Source organism: Gopherus evgoodei, chromosome 7 (genome assembly GCF_007399415.2).
Source record: "Gopherus evgoodei ecotype Sinaloan lineage chromosome 7, rGopEvg1_v1.p, whole genome shotgun sequence".
NCBI lineage: Eukaryota > Metazoa > Chordata > Testudines > Testudinidae > Gopherus > Gopherus evgoodei.
This window is the reverse complement of record NC_044328.1, coordinates 71103229-71126395: the sequence shown is the minus strand read 5'-3', so window position 1 is coordinate 71126395 and position 23167 is coordinate 71103229. Positions and strand designations below refer to the sequence as shown.

General features: G+C 44.2%; 1 protein-coding gene across 5 annotated transcripts in view; it reads right to left on the bottom strand.

Annotated features, from left to right (window-relative positions):
• Positions 1-693: 693 nt before the first annotated feature.
• ZFAND4 (zinc finger AN1-type containing 4) overlaps positions 694-23167 on the bottom strand; it is a 38656-nt gene continuing 16182 nt past the window's right edge. For 4 of the 5 annotated variants that reach the window (XM_030571026.1, XM_030571025.1, XM_030571030.1 and 1 more), the window contains exons 6-10: positions 11501-11648; positions 9533-10714; positions 8849-8903; positions 3122-3239; positions 694-1593 (exon numbers count right to left, since the gene is read on the bottom strand). In XM_030571026.1, the coding sequence (XP_030426886.1) occupies positions 1458-1593; positions 3122-3239; positions 8849-8903; positions 9533-10714; positions 11501-11648 (1639 nt within the window). In that variant the 3' untranslated portion in view covers positions 694-1457. The remainder of the gene's footprint in view (positions 1594-3121; positions 3240-8848; positions 8904-9532; positions 10715-11500; positions 11649-23167) is intronic. The other variant, XM_030571028.1, reaches the window with a different exon arrangement.

Sequence of the window (23167 nt, the reverse complement as noted above, 5' to 3'; positions counted from 1 at the left end):
TAGCAGTAATACAAATGTAACTTTGTAACTGATTTTATTCTTTAATTACTACTTCATTTATCTTAATAAAAAGTCTTTAAGGCTATATCTGTCTCAGTATGAACTTCCTGTCCTTTGTCAATTCTGTGGAGCCTGATTCGGGACAAGAACCTTTTTATCTTCTGATCAGACAGACCAGCGAGCCTAAAACCCATACTATCCAAATTAATATTATTAACCTCCTAAAATCAGGCAACATCTAGTAGCATTGTGCCCCTCGGTACCAGACTGGGATGCTTTAATACTTAATGAGTAGAAGAAGAAATGGTTTCAGTAGGTGGTGCTCTAACACTACTTTCTGCAGCGCCTGTGTGTTCCTTGGCGGTCTCCCATACAAATACCAAACTGGCCCAGTGCGATGTTGGCATAAGGTTGTAAAGCCTGCCAACAATATTGCCTGGTGCCTTAAACATCTGCTGAAGTTTGGTAACACCTAGATTTGCTTGGTTTGACTGGCTTGTTTGCAAGAGAGAGACTTTCAATACGTTCAATTTTGGCCTAGCTATTCCCAATAAAGGGGAGTTTTACCACTGATTTCAATGAGAACAGAGTTAGCAATGCTGTAAGCTTCTGAGAACCCTCCCTTCCGTTCCAGCACCCTGTAAAATGTTAAAAATTAGTACTGAGTTTGTGATAAGCGCATGCAAACCAGAATAAAATTTAATATTTATTAGAATTTCTTCTGGTAACAGCACTCAACATCTTAACAAACCAAGTTGTGAAGTTTTAAAAAATCTAGGATTACAAAAAAAGTTAAAATAAGTTGTTCCTTGTATTTAATGGCAACAAAGGGAATTCTCTATTTAAAAAAACTGCCATATAAAGAGTAGTATTTTAAGAAATAGTGTGATTACCATGATATGTTATTTGCCGAATGGATACACAGTATATGAATGCCAAACTGAACGGAACAAAGTACTACACTCTTTGAAGCTCTGGACAGGTGGTTCGAAGTAAGGGGGAGACTTCCTAGTGAAATAACTTAAGATACCACACAATGGACAAAACACAAGGTAGAGTACAGAGACATTACATGACACCCTCATTACAGCACCCCCTCAAGTCTGGTTATACAGTAAATATGAAACTTAGTAAAGTGCATCTTTTAAAGACTTGTCTAGTGAAATAGCATTTTCAGATATAAAACACTTAACACAAGACGTGCAAGAACAGTTAAAATCATAGTGTAAGTTTTTAAAAACTACTTTTTAAACTTTTGATTCACTAAAGAATAAAGGTGTCAGCTACAGTAGTGTTCACATTATTCTTCAATCAGATGCATCCTCATGTGCTTTTGTTACTTGGCAAATCTTTAGATATGGAGCAGGGCAAAATAAATGCAGCCGAAGCAAATACTGCTTCTCTCAATGTAATACAATTCCGCCATGGCAGCACAGCCACATGCAGCACAACCATAGTTAGATTTTGGGAAGCTTTGGTGCACTAACGACGGGATTAGTTTCCTGCAAGAACCTCCGCCCCGTGCTCTTGTAATCGTAGGTGCAGGTGTGAGTCTCTGCATAACGATGAGTTGCACAGAAGTTGTTTCCACATCTGAAGAATGAAGAACACACAAAGTTAGGACTCACCTGCCAAGAGCCTGTTTCTCTAAGACACTCAGAAGGTGCCCTTTCCCTCCCCACCCCCCATTACTGGGTCACCACTGCAGCTCTCTTCCATGGGGAGTGTCATAAACAGATAGTTAAGGGTTAATGTCCCTTTTACATGTAAAGGGTTAAGAAGCTCAGTAAACCCGGCTGACATCTGACCAGAGGACCAATAGGGGGACAAGATACTTTCAAAGTTACAGCAAACAGGTAAAATCCTTCTAGCAAAAAGAAACATATACAAGTTGAGGAAACAAAAATAAGACTAACACGCCTTGCCTGGCTAATTACTTATAAGTTTGAAACACGAGAGACTGATTCAGAAAGATTTGGAGAGCCTGGATTGATGTCCCGTCCCTCTCAGTCCTGAGAGCGAACACCACCACCACAAAGAGCACAAACAAAAGACTTCTCTCCCCCCTCCTCCTTTCTTTTTTTGTGACATGCACCATTATCACCTTGGCCATATCTATTTAGCTTTGATTTACCATTGGATTAATGGTAAAATTTGAAAGGGAATAGTTTTAACACATTTTTCTTTCTTCCTCAGTATGTTTAGATCACACAAAACACAAACAAGGAGAGCCCAACCACCATTTTAAACTTTAGTGGTGCATCTTTCCGCACCTTTAGATTGTCTGACTTCATGAAAGCTAATTAAAAACAGAAGATAAATGGAAGAGTGTTCAGTGGCGACTGCTGTTTTACACAAAATAGAACCCATTTAAAAATAGTACGTTGCTGAATACAAAGTGATAAAAAGGTGTTGCAAGCTAATTGTTTTGGTTTACCCCAGGGTCGAATGTAACCCTAGAAGTCAGAGACACAAGGTGGGGAAGGCAATATCTTTTATTGGACCAACTTCTGATGGTGAGAGAAACAAGCTTTCGAGCTTACACAGAGCTCTTCAAGCGACCTGAAGAAGAACTCTGTGTAAGCTCAAAAGCTCATTCCTCTCCCCAACAGAAGCTGGTCCAATAAAAGATATTACCTCCCCAACTTGTCGCTCTAAATCCTGGAACTGGCACAACCATAACATCTATGCATACAACTTTGAAGTCAATGGCAGATTTACACAGAAGTACCAACCAAAGCAGTGTATTCTCCAAGTTGCTACAAATGTTCTTAAGTTTCTCTCACTGATGATGGAATCTTAGACAAGTTCTTCTCACACTAGTCTGTATTCTCCCTACCATCATGCTCTCTTGGCTACACCTAGTGACCCAAAGTCTTCTGTGAGCCCAGTTCTCTTGACTGCAAGGGCACAGGATGGGTACCCCGAGAACAGAGGATACAGTCTCTATTTGAACCTCATTTCTCATAGTTAAGTCATGAACAACTTTCTCAACTTGTTCTGAACACTAGTTGCCTTGTGGTATACCAAGCTTTAGAATTACTGTACTTTCCAGAACACACATGCCCTTTTGTCTGATCACAGCCACACATTTTAACCACTTGTTATACACTCAGCTTACCTGCATTCATAGCTGGTTGCCAATCCAGTTTTCTTGCCACAGAGAAAGCAGTGCTTTGTAGTTTTCTTTTTTGTTTGCATTGAACCATTCACAGGTGGGAGATGGGTTGCTTCACCTGCTTTCAAAGGTAAAACACGTAATGAACAGATTTTATAGTTACACTTGCTGTTGAACACTTGTATTTCAAGAGATGATATTCGACTAGTCCCACAGCCAGAGAACATATTTTGCCTTTACACAGCACCTTTCAAATGGGGCTCGCAGTCTGTTTTAAAAGCATCCATTAAGCCTCACAGCATCTTAGGAAAGTGGAGGTAGGCTATGGGTCCTGACATACAAGAGAGATTAAGCAACTGGTGTAAGTTCACACTAATGAAGGGCAGAACCAAGCAGTGCAGCTCCAATCCTGTCTCCCTGCTGCACTGTGTATGTTTTTATTTTGTGACTGGAACAGAATGCCTTGACCACTGGTGACTTTCCAGTGGAATCGGTGGACCTTTAGGATGTACCCAGTATATAGCATATGCAGCAGCAAGTAAACTCAGAGATGTTTGCCCTTTAAATATCATAACGTAACAGGTGTCTGGATATGTTAAGTTAACATTTTAAAGTTTTGCAGACATGTTACAAGGTAGCAGGAAAAGTAGGCATGAAATGACAAGATACTCATTTTCCTCTTCACCAGAGAGATCTGAACACTTTAGTCAGTCACCTTGTCCACACACACCTACTGTATGATGCCATGTGGCAAGTGATGGTTAGCAATCAGGAGAGGAAAATACCAGCCTATACAGAGGATTATAAATGCATTTCTACTGCATCCATCACCATCGTATCTGGATGCTCACAGCACAAGCCATCACATAAGTACTTTATGGACGTGACAGCTTAGTTTCTAATAGCCAGTCCTTTTCAGATGCAACCAGCAGTCGACTAAATTCAGTCCTAAACTAAGCTGACATATCTCCCAGTGTGTGAGTGGGCATTCTGCCTGCTTACACAAGGGCTGAGTTTGTCCCACTAAACCAATGGCTGCTTGGCATGGAAGACTTATTTCTAGATCTAGCTAGTTCACACTATCAGTTTTATCCTCTAAAACTGTGCTCAATTTACTGGGCTCCATTTTGGGGAGCCGGTTCTGTCCCCAGACACTTATCAGGGGGATTCGGTTAGCTCAGTTTGGGAATGATGTTGAGAGCAGTATACACCTCTACCCTGATATAATGTGGTCGTGGGGAGCCAAAAATCCCTACCACGTTATATGTGAAACGCTGTTATATCCGGCCACGAGGCGCCCCAGGCCCTTTAAATCTCCAGCGGAGCCCCGCTGCCACAGCCCCAGGGTAGCAGCAGCAGGGCTTCAGTGGTCATTTAAAAGGGCCAGGGGCTTCCCACACCAGCCGGAGCGCCAGACCCTTTAAAGCCCCCTGGAGCCCTGCTGTTACTGCGCTATACGCGAACCTGTGTTATATCTGTTAGAGGTGATAATACTAAGGGTTTATACAACAGGATGAGTTTAAAAATATTTTTCCTACTATGGACCATACAGATTCATAGACCCCAAGGCCAGAAGGGCCACTGTGATCATCTAGTCTGACCCCAATATAGCACGGGCCAGAGAACTGCCCCACAATAACTCTCCAAAAAAGAGACCGCCTCATGGACAAATGCCCTCCCATCTGCAATGAAATTATATCCTTGTTGCTTGTACAGCAGCTGGAAATGAGAGACGCCAACACCACTGACTAGTCAGCCCTCCATGGACCATCAGTTATTTGCGGAGTACAGTTTGGGAACTGCTGTTTTCACTAGTGGTTTGCTCTTTCCAAGGTGATTAACCTGACTGTCAAATTTACTGTAACATCAGCCACTGAAGAGTGAAGTCTGCGGCACAACACGCAGCAGACCATTAGCAATTCGTTTCTTAGGAAATTTCACAAGGCTCTGCACAGTGCAACACCAGCCTCTCCACTTCTCAGAGGTCTGGAACTGTTTGCAAGACATGCTGTTTGTTGGCATAAGAGTGGTTTTCAATTTTTTTTTCCATTTGCAGACCACTACAAAATTTCAAATGGAGGTGTGGATCCCTTTGGAAATCTGAGATAGTCCGTGAACCCCCAGGGCTCCACGGACCACAGGCTGAAAACCACTGGCATACCGTGCACCAGGCTAGACCCTCTGCTGGTATAAACTGGCATAAAATAGCTCTATTTAAGACAGTGTTGCTAGTTTATACCTCTGGAGAACCTGGTTCACCATGCTTTGCCACAAATGCTTGAAAAATAAATGCCTGGTAATAACTTTGACACTGCCAGTCTCTGATAAGACTGCTTAGATCTGATCTTCCAAGTGCATTTTATTTGATTATTCAAATGCTGCCACTTTGAACCACTTAAAATGCTTCAAAGCAGATGAAGGAGAACACTGTGTAGGAGCCTATTAAATATACCCAAGCAGTCTGCAAACAAGATTGTTTGCAGAGTTAAAAAGACAAACATACCAGAAGTCAAGCTATTTGGCAACCAATAATAGCTGGAGATTACAATACAGTACACACAGCTCATATGATGGATGTTCCGAGAGTAACAGAGTCAGCTAGTGTTCTCACAAAGTTATATGACCTACATGTACAAAGTCTACCATGTACTCTCCACTCCCAGCCCCAACTAAAGAAAATCGGATATATTTTATTTGTAAGGCCCTTCCAGTCAAATACATTGTTCTGGCACAGATAACAGCATCAAGAGTGGTGCCATAGAAAAGAACGAACAAGCTCTGACAGTGCAAGCGCCATGGCAAGCATGTATATACAGCCATGTAGTAAGTCCAGATGGAGGAGAAACCTTAATATACCACTTATTCTTATCAGCTGTACACGATCGAAGAGGAGAAGGGAAGAAAATAGTACAAAGTCCTACAAAATACTCAACCCCCAACTCACTTTTTGGAGTGGACTACACAAGCAATAGCTTCCTTGACTCTGGTGAGTACCATAATAGCGCACACGTACCCTCTTTGGGCTGGACACAGCTGGACATTAATGTAGCTTTGGATTAACCAACAACGCCACCAGCAGTGGAAGGAAGTCAGTGTCCACTGCCTCTGCCAATAGATTATCAACAGTTGTAACTGTGAAAGTCTTATGATTCCCTTTTGAGGAACATGATCTTCTAGTTGATTCATAACAAATATATTTTAACATCTTAGATCTTATTGCTCATCACATTTTCCAGCATTATGCTAGGTGGAGGAAAAGACTGTGGGACAACTGTGAAGGGTGTGAAGCAAAGGAGGAGAAGAGTTAATCATGCTCAACTGATTTCTTAACTCCTAAGTAAACAAAAGTCACTGATATTGTGAGTGAGTTCCTTGGACTTGCATGTAGGTTTAAGGATTGCCTGCAGGCTCTAAAAGTTAGAAAAACTAGAAATATTCTAACCAACTCCAACGCAGCAGTCTTAACTGCCTAAGATGTCTTGCCTGCACCAGGAACCTATGCAAGGCTTGAAGCCAGTAGAGGCCTTCCCAGACACCTGCTATTGAAAAATGTTTAAGACTTTTTAAAAGATGAATTTACTGAGCCAACACAAAAATTACTATTAAAGCTAGTCTGAAGATAAAATATCAGTGTGTTCATTTTCCTTGAATAAGGAATTAAATATAGCCAAGAAGCTTATCTCCAGGACTGTAAGAAAGAATAGTATTCATCACTAAAGGGCTTACTCCCCAACACAATCCCTAAGATGCATAAATGACTAAGGAAAAAGGTTCACAGAGACAAAAGATCTGGTGAGGTCTTATCAGGCCGTGTGCTGGAGCAATCACTCCTTAAAGCAACAGTAGCTAGTAGCAGTATCCTTCTACCTCTGTCCCTAACAAATAGCTAGACTTGTTTCAGATGGCAGAGCTACTTACACACACTGAACTAGACCAGGTGCACACTGTTCTTGTTCTCTAACAATGGAACTACACAAATTGTTCAGAGAAACATCTGTTTACATACAGCTGAGTTTTAATCACACACCAATGACCGTTTAACATTCAGATTATCAAAATATACTAATGTTCAAAATGGAACCAAAAAAAGAACATTACTCATGGGAACTTCTCCAGCGATAAATACTCCCCTTAAGGAATATCTAATGCGGTTTGATATCCAAATAAGACACTTGCAAGTTACAGTAACATTCTGAACACTAACGTTTTACTATGATACCTACAACTGTACTTGCATGTAAAAGACAGTATACACATGTAAAAGGTTCTGAATCATTTACAAGTACAGTGCATTAGAATTAGTCCTGCTCACTTGAGATTCTTTTGCAAGTGTTGATGCACACTTCATTTAGTGTTGTACTCTCAACTAAGCTATTGTTAAAACTATCTTTAGGCAAACACACATTATATAAATCACGGGCAGTGTCAAGTAGAAAGTAGGCTACAATTTAAATACAAAATACTGCAATAAACAAATCTTAATGAACGATGGTAAGAGGTTATGTTAAAACAAACAAAAAAAATGAGATAAAAGAAAGCAAACAGGCAATTTTTTTAAGACCAGGTCTAAACTACTAACTTACATTGGTTTAACCAGATCACTCAGGGGTGTGAAAAAGCCATACCCCATAGCAACATAGTTATACCAACCTAACCCCCAGTGTAGTCAGCATTATGCTTCTCCTGTCGACATGGCTACCACCTCTTGGGAAGGTGGATTAACTACGCCGACAGGAGAAGCTCTCCTGTCGGCATAGTACCGTCTTCACTGAAGCGCTTTAGTGGTGCCACTGCAATATTTTAAGTGTAGACCTGCCCTAAGAAAAGCGAGTTTTGGCAAAGAAAACATGGCAGCCAGGCATTAGGAAGCATACAGAAACAAGATGGCAGCAACAGGTAAGAGCTTATTTTATTAAATTAGAAATATAGATCAACATTTTCAAGCTTGGATCCCCAAAGTCAGGCATCTAAATCCATATCTAGGCATTAAACATGTGGCCTGATTTTCAGTAGGTACTGCACATTCATAGCTCCCCACTAACACAAGCAGTGTGATGTGTGCTCCAATGATAAACCAAACTCGAGGCCTTACCTGTAACCCTCAACTCCCACCCTGCACCTTCACCTGCTCCATGTTTCCTATTGCAAGGTCTTTCAGGACCCAGTCTTGTACACATAAGAGTAACTTCACTATGTGAGCAGTCCCACTGACTTTAATAGGCGCATAATTGTTTGCAGGATCAACCCTTTACATGATTAAACTCTTCAGTGCAAGAACGTGTATTTTTGTAGACGATACAGAACACCTGGCACTCAGTGAACAACAAAAATATGCAGCTAAACCACAGCTACAGTACCACCTCCACGTTCTTATATAGCACTGATGGAAAGTGCTTTAAAAAGGAGACCAGCATCATTACCCCCATTTTATAGATGGCGAAACAGACACAGAGAGGGACATGGCTTGCCCAAGGTTATCCAACAGGGCAATGACAGAGCGAGGAATACTCTCCTGGGTCCCAAATTCTACCCAAGGCCAGAATGAGATCCATGTATGAAAGCACAACTCAGAACATTCAGGTTTAATACCATTCTGTAAAAATCTAGTACAGAGAAAGTGTTTCAAAGCTCTATGCCCTACAAAGGTATAATTCTTGCTCTTTGCATGTTTGATAACTGGGAAGAGACCAACAGTCAACTTCAGCTCTTTAAACAAATCACATTACTTACCAACTCTTTTCCCTGTAGCTGCAACATTTCCATTCATTCCAAGCCCATGGCCAGACTAAAAACAAGAATATTTTAAGTGGAGTTACTGACAAATGGTAAACAAATAAAAGACTAAGCAATTTCATATCAGCTTGTCTGAAGCTCATGTTGTATCAGTCAATATATGTTATGAAGAGAGCTATGAGAAGTATTTTGTAATATGAAGTTCAAGTTAGCATGGAACAAACCTTGTTTAAAATACTGCGATTTAATAGTCTTTCCGTACTTTATACAGCATATTAGAAATGTGGTACAGCATATTAAAAGTCTGTGGTTAGGCACATACAGTGTCAGTTACAAAGTAGCCATTAAAATGGCTCACAATTAATGAATAGCTGAAGGAGCCAAATGACATTTCTTCACATACAGTATTTATCCAGCAGAGTTACAAGTAGTAAAGGAGTTTACATTCTGAACCAAAAGTACTTTAACATTACTGTAAATCTGTAGGAAAATTGCCTCTAGAAACCCATTAGCTAAACATGCAATCAAGGTGCCAAAGAAATCTAAAAAACAGTCTGCTTGAACTACTGATGGCGTGAGATGAGATTTATAGTCCCCGAGCTTGAAGAACAGTCATTTTTTGGCAGTCTTTACTAGAGATTATAGGAACACCCCAATTGTTCAGGAAATACTGGTACTTACTAGGAAGTATTCAGCAGCTTCATCTGGGGGAGAGGCTCTCCTAAAGCTTTCTTCCTGAAAATGCAGGAGGTTCGTAGGTAGTACAATACCAGAAGTCCGAAACCTGCCTGTCCCGCAGGAATTCTGTAAACTTTCCCTGCTTGTGCTTCGGGCCAGCGAAGCTAGAAATTCTAAGTTATTTACAGAACCCACAGGTTCTTTGGATGCCTTGTTTGCCACCTCTGTGATGTCCCTAGCCTCCATTTTAGAAATGATATCGGGTCTTTTGCCAGGTGAGTCTACCTTCACACCACGAAATCTTGTAGTCCTTGGAAAAGAGGAGTCTGCTATATTGCGGACCTCCAAAGATTGGAGCAGATTTGGGGAGGCAGCAGGTCTCAAGTTACCAACCTCAAAGCATTTGGGTTGTGTCTGTGGTTTCAGAGAACTGTGATGTGCCACTTGGGCTGAATACCGAAGAGGTGATAAGAGTGTGTTCTTCGGAGGACTTAGTTCACGAGCGTTGAGAAGTCCAGCCTCCATTGTTGTAGTGCTCAGGATTTTTGTAATGGGTTTGCTATGCTGTTCTACAGCCTTAGACTCGTCATCCCCATCAGACAGTCCAAGCTCTGGGTTTACCTTCCCTATTCCATATAATTCACTATACTGTTCAGCAGTGTTTGCTTCTGCTAACAAAGCAAAAGCATCCGTTTCAGGTAGAAACTTGTCTTCTGTTGCACACAGTTCTACGTTTGTTAGATGTGGATACAAGACAGGATCATCCTCATTTGTGGATGTCACATTTTCTAAAGCTTTTCCGGAATTTATAGGCAGCGATGGGACAGGGGGAAGGAAGTTATTTGTAGGTAGTTTTGCATTTTCTAGTTCAACACGAGATATTTTCGGTGGTAGTCGAATGCTATTAACTGACTGAGACCGGGAGGTGCTCTCCCAGTTGTCATCTTCCTTAAGAAAGTCACTAGTAATGGATGGCATTGTTCTACCAGCAGTGGCCAAAGTAGCCAAAGCTGAAAGTGCATTCTGGGAAGACTCCAAGGGATATGAATTCCCAGGAGGAGGTAGGCAGGACTGTCCAATGTGGGGGAGTACTCTTAAAAAACGATGACGAGCAGCTGCTGCCGAACTGCTAGATGGTCGAGGAGCCATAGGTGGACGAGGTTTCACCTTGACAGTCTTCTTAGGCTATTTCAAAGGGGAAAAAAGACATTAATTATGTTACAGTAGCATCTAGAGAATCCAACTGAGACTAGGTCCCCATTGTGCTAGGGGCTGTACATACACATAGCAAGAGATTGACCCTGCACAGAAGATAAAGGGGGCTGGGACACAGAGACTAAAGTGACTTACCTAAGTTCTACTGCAGAGGTGGGAACTGAACCCAGCCTAGTGCCTCAGTCTCTCGTTCATACTTTTTCTAATTAAAAAGACATCAGTACTTTTCAGCAGATAGTTATCTTGCTTACTGATTAAGAAAAGTGGGTGAGGTAATATCTTTTATTGGATCAACTTCTGTTGGTGGAAGGACAAGTTTTTAAGCTACACATTCTGTGTAGCTCAAAAGCTTGTCCAATCCCACCTCACCCACCTTGTGTGTGTCATATCCTGGGACTGACACCACTTGCTTACTGACTGTACTTATGAACACCATAGCATTACTACAAAACAGCAGAATTAAGTATTAAATAGCCTTATGTTAGTGAAGCATTGAAAGGTGAAAGAATCCATGATACAGCACTGAATTCTTTGAATGCTGAGGCAGTGGGTCCAGATTAAACTAATTATTTGCATAATTGAAGACCACTTGTGCCTCAGCCCACCACATAACAAAATGAATACCAAAAGAAATGCCCTTTATGTCTACATTATCCAAGAGCACAACCAGAATGTATTTAATCGGCACTCTAGAAAAACCTGCAATGGGAAGGCATGAACCGTTTTATGGTAGGGGTACCGAGATCACCACCTCACCTTTTTACTGAGATTCATGTTCTCCATCTTTGCCTTGAGCAGCTTCATTTTATTCATAGTAATCGAGTTCTCAATAATCTGTTGGCCAGAAGGAGATGCCTCTGTTTCTTCGTCATCATCTCCGTATAAGTTATAAACTGAACCACCACTGAAAAGAGAAAGAAAATAAAGCTTTTGTGTTTTCACACTCTAAAATCAAGGTACTTATCCAAAAACTATCAATGTAGTTACACACAAAACTAGAAAGACAAAGCCAGTAGTCCATCCATTGACAAAGCATTATATTAACTGTATGGAAGGATATCTCAAAAGTAATTTTCTTAGGTGAAAACAAGAATTCCTTAATGGGATGAAATGATAATTATGAGATTAGAATATAGCCAAGCTACTGGGTAATTATTATACTGTATGCGGTTGTTTTGCACCCACTGTATATTTTCCCCTAAGAGTCAACATCCAGTTCCATTAGTGTCTCCTGCTGGCATGGCTAAAGCTGTTAATTGTATGACTAACAGGCTGATCAGTTTTCCCATTAACCAGACACTGTCATGGATGGGAAGTCCACATTTCTATCCATCCCAAGGGGTGCTTTCACCATAAATGGAAATGGAAGGATCAACCATGTAGATTTGACATTCTGTGTCGTTTTTTTAAAATAAAAAACAAATAGGATCAGTTAGGGTTCTAAAGAATCTCATTTGGAAAAAGGAAACACTAACACCGCTAGACCTAACAAGAAAAAATACATCTAACATAACCTGCCAATCAACAGCACTGATCACTGGAAATAATGTAACATCACACCATCTTCTAAAATACATAGGTTTTAAATCTTATACCTATTTTTTTCATCTAGCAAGCATTTTATTAATACACTTCCAACACTTAACTGTGAAACATTGGGAACATTAAAAAGGTTATAGGGTTTGATTCATACAACTGTCTTCTCAAGTTTAACAGAAGTATTTTCTCTCCAAGAGAGACATGGAAAGAACTAACAGCCAGGAAGTAGTTATCACCAGTCAAACAGGTGTAATTATAACACAGCATGCCAAATTTTATATTTGCGTGAGCCAGATGTGTCTCAATCATATGATCACAAATTAAAGCTGTCATCTTCCATGGTTTACAGAGGCAGTCTGCTCCACTTAAATGAAGAACCAGTGTTTGTGCTGACTCTCTAGGCACAGATCAAGGACAGTTCTTGGAAGACTAGGTAGGCAAATCCTAAATTAGAATATGAGTAACAGTCATGTACTTCCTCACTAGAAACTGAACAGCTGTGCCTAGAGAGAAAGCAAACATTTTATACCTTTACTAGTAAAGATTCTGCATTAAAAAACCCTTCTAGACTCTCAACTTTGCAGATAATTAAAAAAAGTCACTTGTCTGTCTGTTTTTCACCTACAACTGTTCTAAGCAATGCCTATGATAACTATAACAAAAGAACTGAGAGCTCTCCCCCCCACACACTCATTTTACTCTGTGCAATTGACAGCATGTTTCTTTCACTTCTTTTCCTGTAGTAGGTTTTCCTGTTTGAACAGGTCTCACACCACCCACTCAGAAGGGGGGCATTTTTTTAAAAAAGAGAAAAGTGTATGGCAAACCACAAGTTGTGATGGGAATTTGGGGAGAGAAAGTACTTGAAACTACCTGTAAAGTAATTGTTTGAATGAGTGGATTTCAAGCAGACTGGGTCCTTTTAAGTATCAGTCTTCACAAGTTCCATGCTGTAAAACTCATCTTTATCTGAAATAGGAGATGAATAAGCCCCCAGTCCCATGGGCCCCAGGAGTGGAGCACGAGGGCTACACCAAGATTTTAGCAACTTTCCTCTTCAACATAAAGATAATGTAATTGCATTATTTGTTTACTGGTTAGCAGGTGCTATCTCTTACCTTTACTGTAAGATGGGATAAAATGGTCCAGAGGGACAGGCCACATAATCCAAACCAGTCCCAAGTAGCATCAATTGCTCCTGCTCTGTGAGTGAGTGTGACTGAGCTCTGCTCCCACTCTCAGACAAAGCGGGAAAGGCCGATCAAAGGAAGTGGACATGTCTGAGCCACTCACCACCAAGACTCACATGTATGTAACAAATGGAAGGAGGTGGTCCCTAAACTCTCTACCCCACAGTCAAGGGACAAAGAAAAGAAGCTGTCCCCCATGCCTTTCCAAGGCACCTGGCCTTTGTCCCAAAAGACAGCAGCTAAGGGGTAGCTGGAGTGTCTGTAAGGGTGCCATGGCCAAGCAGGAAACATCAATTTCCTGAATCACAAGATGCTCTACTGCTGACACCCAGCTGACAATGAACATTATGTTCTTAAGCATTTACTCGGCTGGCAAGCTGGAAAATGCTAATGTTCTAAGAGTTATTCTGAACCTTTTCACATCAAGCTCAACTGGAAGGAAAGCTTGATTTGTGTCCTCTCTCCCCTCCTCCACTCTCCCATGACCCACACAAAATCTGGCATCATGAACTTCCTGCTTGCTTACAGACTTTTTTTAAGTTGAATAAAGATTGGGCTGTGTTTAGGAAAAATGTCCTTGGCTAGTTTCTCCCAGGAAGTACTGGGGTTAAAACAGAGCAGGAAGAGGAGTATTTAGTTTGGTGCACCTAGCACAAGTAGGCCCTAACCTGGTTAGGTGCTCTGGGTGTTAAACAATAAAAATAAAAAACAAACTCACTTTTTAGGAACAGTGTTCATTTTTACTATTTTGATGCACTAATTTGGACCAATAGCCCTAACAAGGTGTCCTAGGAAAACCCATTCAGCATAATGTATTTCTCTGAAAATAAAGTATTTAGCTACACTCTGGTACATTCATATTTCAAAATCATACATTAGAATACCATGGTCTTAACTGACAGGGAAATTCAGACTGCTAATTTTTAAGAACAAGAATTAGAACACTTGGCAGATACTAGAAAGTATATAAACAGACAAATTTGAAAGACTACGTTCCTTCTTACAATCTCCTACCCTATGACATCTATAGACTTAGCCTTAAAATCTGATTTCCAAACAGAAAGGAAAGCGACAAGGGACTTAGAACCTTTCCCAAGTTAATATGCACCAAACTAGCAAAGGCAAAGTATCTAGAGATCATAGAAGCCAGATTGTTGGGCTCCACCCCTGCCCCAGATTCAATGTCTAGTGCTGCAGGCAGGTTGCAGCAAGCCAATAGATGATCAGTTGTTACTAGTTCTATCTCCTTACCTTCTTGTTTCAAAGTTCCACATGTGCTACTTACTGAAGCAGAGTGGTGTGCATGAAGGGCACAGTGACAGCTTTCTCCCCTTGCCCTCCCCTCATTACACATTTTTATCATCTCCTTCTATACAGCATACAGTAGTTTGGGAAAGCACACACTCAGCACTGCCTTTTGTTAAGTTTATATTCTTTACATTTACTCCTGGAGGAATTGTGCACCAAAAAATTAAAAATTCTGCAAATTTTAATCATGCCAGTTTCAATTATTTTGGTAATTTATTTCAAAATACCTGTCAGCAAGTATGTCTGTAACAACACAGACACAAAAATCCCCCCAGATGTAGAGTTAAAGAAACCACTGACAACCCAGTTCCTGCTTCTCAGCCCCCCCTTGCTCCCCCCCAACCCGGACACTCAAACACTTAAGCCCCCAGAAGCCAGCTCCAGGGCCCCTCTCCCAGCCCAGACACTCATACCAGCTACCCTTCTAGAGCCCAAGGATCCAGAGAAACAGTCTGATGCTGCATCTCAGGATTGTGTGGCGTTTCCTGCACACTGCCTCCTTCCTTAAGGGCGTGCAGGAAACTGCAGATGCTGGGAACTCTCAAGTTCCCTCCCCCTACCCCCAGCCGTATTGTCTATTTGCAAGCTGGGCTCTACCAGGTACAGTGGCCCCTAGTGGCAGCCAACATCTCTGCAGCCAACTTCTGGGGGCTGGGGGGAGAAGTGAGGTTTTTTTACCCATGAAAGCTCATGCCCAAATAAATCTGTTAAGTCTTTAAGGTGCCACCAGACTCCTCATTGTTTTTGTGGACACAGACTAATACGGCTACCCCCTGATACTTGACCCCTACATATTGTAATCATTATTCAATAATACATAGACCTTTAACTAGAGAATCCTAGGGAGTAAGGCCAAAGAATAAGCATATTAGTCATCATCTTTGTTATAGAAATAGAGTTTGGAATGCCTATTTAAAACAGTAACAGTCACAGTGCTGGGAACTTACTGACAAACTTTGTCTATACACAGCATTTGTACTGCTTTAAACTATACCAATACACTTAAATACGTACAGCCTCTCTAGTGCAGAAGCAGTTATACTGGTGTAAAAGTGCCTGTACTGGTATAGCTTACATCCTTACACTTGTACCAGTATAATTATTTTGGTACAATATCATGCCTCTAACCAACATAGTTAGCCTGGTACAAAAACTTGTGTGTGTGGACCAGGCCTTATGCAGATTAGAGTATCTTATAACTTAAGTTTTTAAGTTATACCCAAAACCGAAAATTGGTCTTTAAATTACTGTCAGCAATATTTTCCAGATAGTTTTTAGTGACAGAATCATCAAATGGTGACAAAAGGGTGTCTACGTGCTTGTAAAACTTCAATTCTATAGCAAAACAAGTTATTTTGCTGTAGATGTGTTATATTCTATGGTTCCTTTAAGTCTTCCCATAATATAAGCAAGTCTTGACTAGTAACTGAGCTTTGAGGCAAGAGTGGGGGACATTAAATAATATTCTTATAACAACATGCGTCTGGATACATGAAAATATCTTGGCAGCCAGCCAAGTGGATATATGTGGTATCAGATATACAACTCCCACCCTAGATTCAAAAAGCCATAGAGCTCTTATCTGGTGAGGTATAAACACAAAAGTTAGGATCTGTTTGCCATCATTACTTTTCAAAGCACCACTAAGTTTTAGGAATCTGCTTCTGGAGTCTGTAGCTTCTAGTAAGAAAAGGTCATTTTCATCTTAGTAACTCAAGAGATTCAATTTTTAACTGTTGGCTGAATCAATGGAGACTGATAGATTGGCTGGGGAAAAAAAAAGAAAATAAAGTTTAAACTCATTTAGAAAAAGATGGTTACCTTTGATAACTGTTGTTCTTCGAGATGTGTTGCTCATGTCCATTCCGTTGTAGGTGTGTGCGCTTGCCATGTGCGCCAGTGCTGGAAGTTTTTCCCTCAGCGGTATCCATATGGGACCAGCTCTGGTGCCCTCTAGAGCGGCATGCATACGCGCCAGTATAAGGAGCATTGCTGGCTCCCCCCTCCCTCAGTTCCTTCTTGCCGGGAACAAGGATGGGTCATGGAGGGGAAGGAGGGTGGGTCATGGAATGGACATGAGCAACACATCTCAAAGAGCAACAGTTACGAAAGGTAACCATCTTTTCTTCAAGTGCTTGGCTCATGTCCATTCCATTGTAGGTGACTCCCAAGCAGTGTCATCGAAGGCAGGTTCAGAGTTCAGGGATGTGTTGATTGCAATACAGCTCTGCCAAATCCAGCATCATCTCTGGCTTGCTGGGTGATGGCATAATGTGTCATGAATGTGTGTACTGAAGACCACATTGGGGTCCTGCAGATGTCCTGGATAGGGACGTGCGCCAAGAAGGCAGCGAAAGATGCCCGAGCCCTAGTCGAATGAGCCTTCACTATCAGTGGAGGCCCAACCTGCGCCATCTTTTAACAAGTATGGATGCAGGTGGTGATACAATTCAAAATCCTCTGAGGGGACTTTGGAAGGCCCTTCATCATGTCAGCTATCGTGATAAAGAGCTGAGTCAATCTGCAGAAGGGCTTAGTGCGCCCCAGGTAGACTGCCAGCGTGCGCCTGACATCTAGAGTGTGCAGCTACCTCTCCTCATTGGTCATCTGAGGCTTTGGACAGAACACTAAGAGGAAGATATCCTGGTTGACATAGAAGTGTGACACCACTTTTGGCAGGAAGGCTGGATGATGCCGCAGCTGGACCTTGTCCTTGTAGAATATCATGTATGGGGGCTCCGAAGTGATGGCTTTAATTTCGGAGACACGTCTCCCCAAGGTAACAACTACAAGGAATGCAGTCTTCCAAGATGAGTGGGAAAGGGAACAAGAAGCCACAGGCTTAAAGGGAAGACACGTGAGCCTAGAGAGGATCAGGTTGAAGTCCCATTGGGGAACCAGGTCCTGGACTGGTGAAGAGTCTTTCAAGGCCTTTCAGGAACCTGACTGACACCTCATGCAAGAACACCGATCTACCCTGGATGCAAGGATAGAAGGCCATTATGGCAGCCACATGCACCTTAACTGAAGAGAAGGTGAGACTCTAGTGCTTTAAGTGAAGCAAGTAATCCAGGATGGACTGCAGAGACAACTGGGTTGGGGAGATATTCTGCTCCAAAGCCCAGAAGGAAAAACACTTCCACTTTGCCAGGCAAGTTGCTCCAATGGAGGGCTTTCTGCTCTCCAAGAGAGCCTGCTGTAACTGACTACAGCAGGCTTGTTTCTCTGGATTCAGCCACACACTATCCAAGCTGTGAGGTGAAGAGATTCAGTTTGGGTGCAGGATTCTACCATGATCCTGTCAGAGCAGGGCTGGGAGGCTGGGAAGTGGCCATGGGGCTGCTACGGCCAGGTGACTGAGCATGCCAAACCAATGCTGGTAAGGCCATGCTGGGGCAATCATAATGAACTGTGCCTTGTCCCTTCTTGATCTTTAGGAGGGCTTTGCTGACTGTAACTGGCGGGGTTGTGTAAATCAGGTCTCCTGACTATTACAGAAGAAAGGCATTGGATATGTGAGCCTCTGCCGAGGCCTTGGAGAGAACAAAACTGATGACACTTTCTGTTCTTTCTGGTGGCAACCAGGTCCACTCAGGGAGCTCCCCATTTTTGGAAGAGCATTCTGACAACCTCTAAGTGAAGGGACCACTCGTGATGAGAGAACGACCTGCTGAGGTGATCCACCAGCATGTTCCAGACACCGGGGAGGTGTGAGGCTTCCAAGTGGATTGCATGCCGGATGCAGAAGTCCTACAGATGGAGGGCCTCCTGGCACGAGCTGACAATCAAGCTCCCCTCTGCCTGTTGACACAGAACATGGAGGCTGTGTTGTCCGTCAACACCTGCACCGCCGGGATGGAAGACACTGCAGCCAGGCAGATGGCTCTGAGCTCCCTAATGTTTATATGCAACGCAAGCTCCTTTCAAGACCATAACCTTTGAGTCCGCAGCGTACCAAGGTGCGCTCCCCAACCGAGGTCAGATGCATCTGAAATTAGGGAGACGGTGGTTGCAGGCTTGCGAACAGTACACCTTCCATCACCTGAATCAGATCGTACCACCACTGCAGAGAGGTAAGTATCCACGAAGGGCTCATGATGACCTTGTCTAGGTAATGTCTGGCCAGGGAGTGGACCGATGCCAGCCACATCTGGAGGGGACACACCCTGAGTCTCGCAAGTCAGACAATGAATGTGCATTCTGCCATGTGCCCCAAGAGTCTAAGACAGACCCGGGCCGTGGTGAGAGGGTGTGCATTGACGCTGGCAATCATATCTGACATTGCCTTGAACCTGGCCTCTGGCAGGAACGCTCTGGCTCGGGTAGAATCAAGCACCACTCCGATAAACTCTTATCTGTTGGACCAGGATCAATGCTGATTTTTGTTCATTTATCAACAGGCTCATAGTTTGACAAGTGGCTCACAATGTCTTGACATAGCGCTGGACCTGGACCCTGGTGCAGCCCTTGATGAGCCAGTAATTGATGTATGGATAGATCTGGATACCCCGACATCTGAGGTAGGCCGCCGCCACCGACATGCATTTAGTAAACACCCTTGGCACCGTTGTTGGGCCAAAAAGGAGCACTGCGAATTCATAGTGGGCGGTCCCAACTACGAAATGTAGGAACCATGTGTGTCCGTGAAATATCAATGTGTGAAAGTAAGTGTTTGTCAGATCGAGTCTCCTGGATGCAGGGAAGGAATGCTGGAGGCCAAGAAGACCATGCAGAACGTCAACTTCCTGAGATACTGGTTGTGGCTCCGCAGGTCAAGGATAGGGCGTAAACCCCCCTTGGCTTTTAGGATAAAAAAAAATAGTGGAGTAAAACCCTTTTCCTCTCAAGTGCAGAGGGACTTCCTCCACAGCTCCCACCCGCAAAAGGCCCTGTACCTCCTGAGTGAGCAGATGCTCATGAGAAGGGTCCCTAAAGAGGGACGGGGAGGTAGGGTGGAATAAAAATAAACCAGAGGGTATATCCCCCTGCTGCTGTGCTGAGGATCCACTGGTCCAATGTTACAGAGGCACAGGCAGGGAGGAAAGGGGACAAACTGTTGGAAAACAACAGGGGAGCAGGATCCAGGACACAGGCTGGAATGCTGCCCTCAAGCGCACCCTCAAAATGCCTGCTTGTTACCCGGTTGGTTACGAGTGGAGCTTGAGTGAGCAGAGGATGCTGGCGCTTATAGCCCTTGCCTTTCTTGCAGAAGGGCTCCGAGCGAGGTCGGCTCCTGAACCTGTGGGGCTGTTGCAGCTTAAACTGCTTCCTCACCAGCCCCAGCATGCGAGGGCCCAGGTAGCGCAAGGTAGCCCTAAAGTTTTTCAGGCCATGTAATTTACTGCCTGTCTGTTCCGAAAACAGTGCCAGGCCATCAAATGGGAAGTCCTGGATGAACCTCCATCGACAGACCCGATGACTGCAACCAGAATGCCCGCCTTATAGAAATGGCCAAACCCACAGTCTGGGCTGCAGAGTCTGTCGTAACTGAGGCTGCTTGGAGGGCTGCCCTGGCCACAGCTCTCCCCTCATCGAGGATAGCCAGGAATTCCTTCCTGGGTTCCTCTGACAGCAAATCCATAAACGTGGGCATGGACTGCCAAATATAAAATCGTAACAGCCAAGTAAGGCCTGATGGTTGACTACTCTCAGCTGGAGACTGGACATAGAATAAATTTTGCTACCAAAGTGTAGCAGGGTGGTGCCCTGCTCCTGCCCTGAAGGGGTGAAAACAGCCTAGGAGAGGGCTGTGGCTAGGGCAAGAAGCCTGGGCTGATTGGAGAAAGTAGGCTCAGCTGGGGCCATGCCCCAATCAGGCCCAGCTGGTCCCTATAAGAGGCTGCGAGCCACAAGCCCAAGCAGTCTCCCTCTGCCTGTAGAAGGAGAAGGGCCTGGCTGCAGGGAGCTAGAGACAAAGTACCTCAATGGAGCAGGGCTGGGGACAGGCTGAGGAGCTGGGGAGCTCCAGCCTGGAAAGCCCCAGGCTGCGGCCTAGCATTGGGCTAAAGGTACTGGGGGTTGCAGAGGACAGCCCAGAGGTAGGGCAAGGCAGCAGGTCCAAACCCTCCTTGCCAGTGATAAGTAGGCTGATACTGCAGTCTGCCCCAGGGCATGAGGCTAGATGATGACTGGCAGTAGCCTTATACTGAGGTGAAGTGGGACTAGTGGGTGAGGGTTCCCCAGGGAGGGGAGACCCTAAGATTGAGGGGATTACTGCTAGGGAGCAGCACCCCAGGTACAAGGGCACTGGGGTCCAGAGGACAGGTGGATCACCAGCCTGCAGAGGGTGCTCCAGAGCTGTATTGAGCTAATTCCTGGAAGTCGCCAGCAGGAGGCATCGCAGGGGTGAGTCCGCTCGTCTACACAAAGAGAATTGAGCCTCTTTGCCTCCCTGTTCTTAGGCATCGATCCCAGTTGGCCCTGTCTAGCATGCTCATTGGCTGCTGACACAACCAGTGATCTTGGGGCAGGGTGAATATAAAGATACTCATACCCCTTTGCTGGGATCTAGTATTTTCTTTCTGCCCACTTGGAGACAGGGGGGAACGGGGGAGGCTGTCTGCCACAGGGCCTTAGTAATTTTCACCATACTCTTGTGCACCAGCAACGCCACCTTGGAGAGGGCTGCTGCCCTTAGCACATCAAACAGAGTCCAAGGGTTCTGCCAGTTCCTCAGCTTCCAGCCCCAGGTTTGAGGCAACCCTCTTCAAAAGCTCCTGGTAGGCCCAGTTATCACTTCATTGGGCGAAGATGAGGAGGCAGCAGGTCTGCCAACTGTGCCAATTCTGCTAGGAGAGCCTCGGCCAGGGCTGCCTGTCCCTAGGGAGCCTGCTCTGACTCTGCGTCCGAGTCGGGGTGGGCAGAAGACTTGATGACTGACTTTCAGATGCCCCCGAGACCGACCTATGCCCCTGCAACAAGCAGGGAAACCCCAGGGGTTCCATAGATGCCAGGGGTCGGGCCACTGACCCTGGGGCCATGCTGCCACTGGTGGCCCAGATGGGAATGCCAATGCCCTCGGCGAGTGGCCTTGGCCTACAGGCAGGGTCTCCTCCTTGCTGTCCAAGCCCAAAGAGGGAGAGACTTGTCTGGGGGATGAGTGCAGTACTGAGGCCGCCTACCTGCCCTGATTCCATCAGCTCTGGCCATGGACCTCCATCAAGGACCTGTACAGGGGCGATGGCTCTCGGTGTTGCAACTTTGAGGACCAGCCACAGTGTTTGGTGGATTGGCAACGGTACCCCAATTGACGCCTCATGTTTCTCGGGAGCAAGAAGACCGATGTGTCAGAGACTGTCGACATGCCCACAGTGAACCGTATCGGTGATGGGGCTCCAGGGACCAGAATCTCAACCCTCTGGAACGGTGCCATAAGCTGGGAGAGTGGCTCAGGCACTCCCAGCACCAGGGCTCTGGAGACTGGTGCCATGCGTCTGCGTCAGACCATTCGTGATCAACACCTAGAACCTGAGAAATGGTGCCTAAAGTCTGGGGACCAACGCCGTGAACTCTGGCAGATAAGCCCCTCGGCTTTTTTGCTTTTTAGCTGGGACTAGGGATGGGGATCGGCGCCGGTTGCTGCCAGTGGTGCACTCTGCACTTAGGCTACAGTGCTTGGAGCAGAATCTGATCTCATCAGTTCCGAGGCCGGTGCGAGGGCTGACTCCATAAGGAGCGCTTGGAGACGAATGTTCTACTCCTTTTTGGTCCGCGGCCTTAAGTTCTTGCAAATCCAACCCTTGTCACTCACGTGGGTTTCCCCTAAGCATTTCAAGCAACTTCTATGGGAATCATTGATTGGCATGGGGGTTTTGCAACAGTCACAAGGTTTGAAGCCCAAGGACCGGGGCATGCCTGTCCCTAGGCTGAGTCCCGTACGGGACTAATTAACTGTTTCTAATTTAACAGTAAGGGAACTATTAACTATACAACTTTAAATAACTATATACAACAAATTAGGAAATCTTGCTGAAGCACTGTCACTGGTGGTAAGGAACTTAGGGAATGGGGAGCCGGTGGTATCCCTTATACCGGCGCATATGCCCGCCAGTCCAGAGGGTGCCAGAGTTGGTGCCCTACGGACACCACTGAAGGAAAAAGTCCTGGCACCGGTGCATAGGGCAAGTACACACACCTACAATGGAATGGACGTGAGTAAGCACTCGAAGAGCCACCCTTGATTTTGCCAACCGACATGCAATCACAAATGGAAGCAAGACAGCTGAACTTTTAACTCAGCTACCAGAAGATTTTAAAGAACTGAAAGTGTTTTACTAACAGATTCCTAAATTCTCTGATACTATTAAGTTTGAACAAAAATTATGATTTTGTCATTATGTATTACACTGGCTTAGTGCATGTCATATCTCGAGTTGCTGGCCTCTGC